The sequence below is a fragment of the Abrus precatorius genome, unplaced genomic scaffold (genome assembly GCF_003935025.1).
Source record: "Abrus precatorius isolate BTA unplaced genomic scaffold, Abrus_2018 Scaffold7, whole genome shotgun sequence".
Classification (NCBI taxonomy): domain Eukaryota; kingdom Viridiplantae; phylum Streptophyta; class Magnoliopsida; order Fabales; family Fabaceae; genus Abrus; species Abrus precatorius.
In genome coordinates, this window is record NW_020874417.1 from 26,340,212 (window position 1) to 26,346,805 (window position 6,594).

Below are 6,594 nucleotides of genomic sequence, written 5' to 3' on the forward strand. Positions count from 1 at the left end.
TTTTTCTTATAAACAACATTTTTATTTTAAAAAAATTAATTTAACAAAACAGAATAGTAAGATATATCAACATATAAATAATATTCTACTTGTTTATGAATATAAATATTTTAATAAGTAAAATATATATTTTAATTTTTAAATAATAATATAAAGTTTATATATATATATATATATATATAAACAAGAAAAGGTCAGTAAACCAACGATGAATCGATAGCCTGATGTAAAAAAAAAAAGGTTTAATATAGTATTCAAAATAAAATTTTGACAAAAATGAATACATAATATTATAAACGCAATAGACATATTATGAATGTTCAAAATATCAGAAATAAGAACGACATGTCACAACATCATGCTGCAGTAGTTGAATCACGCCGAAAGTAAATTAAGACAATGCTATTCATTGTTTCGCATGTTATTATATATTATATTTATACTTTTTTATTTTTATATGAAACTAAGTTGCAAAACATTGGGGAGATATCATTAAATAAATGAGATACAGTCCTCTGCAAACAAAAGATACAAGGAGAGGAGATTTATTATACCTGGAAAAACTTCTTCAACCCGGGAAGTCAAGGATGACAGTAAACTAAATAAAGATGCTCAATCTTTCGTATATTGAAGCTCTCTTCCTTTTTACCCTTATCCTTGTAGTATTATCCGTTTCTTCCTCTCCAAAATATGGTTGTCGTCTCCTTTCTCTCCCTTCTCTCTAAATTTTTGTTTTTTTAGCTTTCTTTCTCCAAAAAAAAGAATCATTCTTTCCCTCTCTTACTTGAATTTTTATATTAGGTACATTTAGAATTTTTGCAAATGTCAAAGGTCCATAGTTTTTCCTTTTCCATGCTCAAAACTAGTTTTTGATACTGGGATATAAGCTTGTGAAGTACAGGCTGCTATTTTCGGGAAGCAAAATTATTTTTTTAAAAAAAATTTCTATTTTTCTGTAAAACGATTTTATTTTATTTTTTTTAATTTTTAAAAAAAATTTGGAGGTAATTGTGGGAGGTAAAAAAATTGGTATTCATAGTTGTCCCTCTTTACTCAGTTCATATCAATTAGAGATCTTTGAAAGTTAGAGTTGATGAGAACTGAGTAAAGAAGTGAATCAATTTTTGTCTGAAACGAACAAGGTATACAAGGAATACAAAGACAAATATAGTGAACACTTAGCTGTTAGAGAAAGTCATAATTTAGGACGATTTGTGTTGAACAAAATTGTGAAGCGACATTGAGTTTTAACTAAAAACAAAGGTTGCCAGACAGAAACTACGCTTAAACAACAAGATAAAAGGTAGAAAGTGCTAGTCAGGTTTTGGGCTTTAATTGAAAAGTAAAAAAGTGCTAGTCAAGTTATGGGGTTTAATTAAAAGGTAAAAAGTACCAGTGAAATTCAAGGCTTTAAAAGAAAAGTAAAATGTGTCAATCAGGTGATGAGCTTTGATAGAAAAATAAAATGTGCCAATTTGATTCTGGGTTTTAACAAAAAAAAAAGTGAAATGTGTCAAGTATGTTCTGGGCTTTGACAGAAAAATAAAATGTGCCAATTCGATCTTGGACTTTGACAGAAAAGTGAAATGTGCCAAGTAAATTATGGGCTTTGACAGAGAAGAGAAAGGTGCTAATCAGGTTTTGAACTTTGACAGAAAAGTGAAAATGTGTCAATCAAGTGCTGAAGTTTGAGAAAAAGTGAAAGATGCCGTCAAGTTTTAGGCTTTGACAAAAACGTAAGGAGACTTCGACAATAAAGGTAAAAAGAAAGACAGAAAAATAACAAGGTCGATCATGTTCTGGATTACAAAATAGAATAAAAGGACAATAAGACTTTAAACTTTAACAGTAAAAGTAAGATAGAAAAATAAAGAGATCAGTCAGCTTCTGAATTTTGATAAAAGGTAAAGAACTCAGTTAGATTATAATCTTAGACTGAACATAAAGGTTGTAAGGCAGACAATGAATTTAAATTAAACTTCAAAAGGTGACAATAGATAAAAACAAATGTATACTAATGTAATGATGCAATTGCATAAACTAGATGAATGTTAACACTTAGAATGGAGTTATTGAATGATGAAATCAAATCAAACTCTCTGTCCTTTTTTTGGGTGGGGATAGTAATCTTTCAACCTTATTGGAACATGCACCTCAAGGTTTATGAATGAGTACGTTCTTTGGTCAGGATCAATTCTTTCATGAGATTGTGAGACATTAATCAAATTGGATTGCCATTTATTTTTGAATTGTCATAAGGAGACAACTTCTTCTGTCACGCTAAACTTATTAGGAAATTCATCAAACTTACTGTGTGAATTTTTAAAGCTTATTATTGTAATCATATTTTCTTATTACCCTTTTAATAGTTTGCATGTTTCCTTTTAGTATATAATTATTGAAATGACAATAAAAATGTTGGTTAATGCTGTTGAAGAAATTGAGTAAACAAAGTGGTGTAGATAAGCTGAATGGAAGGTGACAAAAGTCAGAGATAAATATTTTTTGGAAAACAGGATGATTGTAATAAAGAAATGGTGAATTTACAAAGAAGACTTGCGACATGAGTAATAGAAAAAACAAATACATCACAGGATTAGAATTACTATAAAAATAGTGAAGTATTATGCCAATTAAGTGACATCTTCCAAATGAACAGTGCTAATATCTCATGTAAATTGATCATTTATTAACAATACTGCCAAAATAAAATTGCTCCAGTATGGTATTTTGAATTCATCTTCCGTTTGATTCAACTTCAACCTCTCAATTTGAAGTGCTTTCTTACAACTGAAATCCAGTGCACCTTCTAAACTGCTTTTTCAGGTTTTTAGTTCAGTATAGAATCTATTTTACCTTAATTTTTGCTTGAGTCACTCTTTCGAGTTTTCAACTCACTAGGTCACTCTAACTTTTGCCTAGGTCACCTTTTCAGTTTTTAACCTAGCAAGCTATTTTTTTTTCTCTTTATTTTTTTCTTTTTTCTTTTTTTAATTATTTTTAAGCATAATATTTTTTGAGAGCATCAGAATTGATGGGATTTGAAAGATCTTATCCATTCATGTTTGTGAGGATTAAAGCTCCTCCTGAGAAAACCTTTTTTACCACATAGGGTCCTTTATAATTTGGAGACCACTTGCCACGATAATTTTTATGCATTGGCAAAATCTCTTTGAGCACCATATCTCCCTCACTGAATTCTCTTGGACGATCCTTTTTATCAAAAGCCTTCTTTATCCTTCTCTAGTATAGTTGACCGTGACATAACACATTTAACCATTTTCCTTCAATGAGATTCAATTGATCAAAACGAGATTGCACCCATTCTTCTTCCTCCAATTTAGTCTCCATTATTACTCTTAAAGAGGGAATTTCAACCTTAATAGGAAGTATTGCTTCCAGTTCATATACCAAAGAGTATAAAGTTGCCCCGGTTGAAGTACGAACTGAAGTTTGGTATCCATGCAAAGCAAATGGCAACATTTCATGCCAATCTCTATATGTCACTACCATCTTTTGGATGATCTTAATATTTTTATTGACTGCTTCAACTGCTTCATTCATCTTTGGGCGATATAGAGAGGAATTATGATGTCGAATCTTGAAATTGTCACACAATTCTTTCATCATTTTGTTGTTCAGATTAGTGCCATTGTCTGTTATCAAATTGCTTGGGAGGCCATACCAGCAGATCAAATCCTTTTTAATGAATCTCACCACCACATTTCAGGTCACACTAGCATATGAAGCAGCCTCAACCCATTTTGTGAAATGGCCAATAGCAACTAGAATAAAGTGGAGACCATTAGAGGCTTTAGGTTCAATGGGTCCAATAACATCAATTCTCCACATTGAAAAAGACAAAGGCGATGATAAGACATTCAAATTTGTTGGGGGGAACATTAATATTGTCAGCATATGTCTGACATTTATGACATGTCTTCACATAACGAAAGCAATCGGCCTCCATTGTCAACCAATAATATCCAACTCGTAGAATCTTCTTTGCCATGGCATGTCCATTGGCATGAGTCCCAAATGAACCCTCATGAATCTCTTCCATGATCTTTCATGCTTCTTAAGCATCCACACATCTAAGCAGAACCATATCATGATTCCTTTTGTAGAGCACATCTCCATTCAGAAAGAAACTCATTGTTAACCTCCTCAATGTCCTTTTGTTATTTTCAGCAGCATTTAATGGATATTCTTGGTGTTTTAGGAAATTTTTAATGTCATGATACCAAGGTTTACCATCAATTACTTCTTCAACCATTTGACAACAGGCATGATGATCAAGCTGTTGCATCTTTATGAACAACATGTCTTCTTTTTGACTCACTACAAACATTGATGATAAAGTGGCTAAAGCATCAGCTAATTGATTCTCCTCACGAGGAATATGCTGGGAAGTAATTTCATCGAAATACTCTACCAATTTTTTGATATAGGCTTAATAAGGGATCAATTTGGCATCTCGTGTCTCCCATTCACCTTTCAGCTGGTGGATGACCAAGGCTGAGTCACCATACACCTCAAGAATTTTGATCTTAGACTTTATAGCTACTTGAATTCCCATAGCACATGCTTCATATTCAGCTATATTATTCATACAATCGAATGATAATCTAGCTGTGATTGGGATATATTGCTTCTTTGGAGAAATCAGTATAACACCAATCTCGTGTCTGAGTGCATTAGAAGCACCATCAAACATCATGACCCATTCGTCTTTTGCTAAAGATTCTTTCTCATTAAACAATGCCATTATATTTTTATCAGGAAATTCATATTGTATTGATTGATAATCATTCACTGGTTGATAAGCTAAGAAATCTATGAGAGCTTTGCCTTTGATTGCTTTTTGAGTAACATACACAATATCATATTCTGACAATAGGACCTGCCAACGAGCAATCCTTCCAGTAAGAGCTGGTTTCTCAAAGATATATTTGATTGGGTCCATTTTTTACACCAATCAAGTCGTGTGACTCAGCATGTATTGCCTTAACCTGCGAGCTGCCCAAGCCAAGGCACAATAGGTTCGCTCCAACAAAGAGTATCTAGCTTCATAATCAGTGAATTTCTTGCTCAAGTAATAAATAGTGTGGTCTTTTTGACCTAATTCATCATGTTGATCTAAACCACATCCTATGGATCCTTTTAACACTGTCAAATACATAATGATTGGCCTCCCTGGCATTGGCAGCACTAGTATCGGAGGATTTTGTAAATACTGCTTCATCTTCTCAAAAGCTTCGTGACAATCTTCATTCCATTCCATTGGCTGATTTTTCTATAATAACTTAAAAATTGGTTCACAAGTGGTAGTTAGTTGACATATGAATCGGGCAATATAATTCAATCTTCCCAAAAATCCACGGACCTCTTTTTTAGTGCGAGGCAATGGCATTTCAATGATTACTTTTGCCTTGTCACGATCAACCTCTATTCCCTTTTGACTGACTATGAACCCCAATAACTTGCCTGATTTCACCCCCAAAGGTACGTTTGTAAGGTTCAACTGCAATTTAAATTTCCTTAACCACTCAAACAACTTGCATAAATTTACAACATGGTCTTCTTCAGCCATTGATTTGTCAATCATATCATCCACATAGACTTCAACCTCCTTATGTATCATATCATGAAATAATGTCACCATCGTCCTTTGATATGTTGCCCCAGTATTTTTCAAACCGAAAGGCATGACCTTGTAGCAAAAGGTGCCCCAAGGTGTAATGAATGTAGTCTTCTCCATATCCTCTTCTGCTATTTTTATCTTATTGTAACATGAGTAACAATCCATGAAAGAGAAGAATGAATGTTGTGCTATATTATCTACTAGCACATCAATGTGAGGCAATGGAAATTCGTCTTTAAGGCTGGCTCTATTTAGATCTCGATAGTCAACACACATCCGAACCTTTCTATCTTTCTTAGGAACTGGAACAATGTTGGCCACCCATTGGGGGTATTTGGCAACAGTAAGGAAACCTGCATCAAATTGCTTCTTAACCTTTTTCCTAATTTTCAATGACATCTCAGGTATCATTCTCTTTAACTTTTGCTTAACTGGGAAACACTCTGGTTTCAACGGCAATTTATGCTCACCTATATCAACATCTAGACTTGGCATATCTTGATAAGATCATGCCAAGACATCATTGTAATCATGCAAGAGTTTAATCAACTTGTCGCGCTCTTTTTTTTCCATGAAGGTGCCTATTTTGATTTCTCTCTTATCATCTTCAGTCCCTAAATTAATCGTCTTAGTGGGTTCATCATGTGGTTGGATCTCTTTCACTTCTTGATCAACCAATCTTAAAAATTCTGAGGATAAATCACCATCAATATCATCTTTGACAGCTTGATTAATGCAAAAATCAAAATTAGTGGATGAGATATTAGCACTGTTACTTTCAGACATGTCACTTTCAGATCTGCATTGTGTGAGTTGAGACAAAAAAAAATAAAAACTACAAGATTCAAGCAATAAAGAAAAAAGACACAAAAGGTTGTTGAGAACTCGAATTGCATTTCTTTTAAAAATATACTTAAAAGGAAACATGCATCCCAACTTAGAAAACAAAA

General features: G+C 33.0%; 1 protein-coding gene across 1 annotated transcript; it reads right to left on the reverse strand.

Moving 5' to 3' along the window:
• Positions 1–4,078: 4,078 nt before the first annotated feature.
• Positions 4,079–4,966, reverse strand: LOC113871682. Its single transcript, XM_027508781.1, has 2 exons — positions 4,495–4,966; positions 4,079–4,431 (listed from the first exon to the last, which is right to left on the reverse strand). The coding sequence occupies exons 1-2, from the start codon at positions 4,964–4,966 to the stop codon at positions 4,079–4,081; spliced, it is 825 nt and encodes a 274-aa protein (XP_027364582.1).
• Between the last annotated feature and the right edge of the window lie 1,628 nt (positions 4,967–6,594).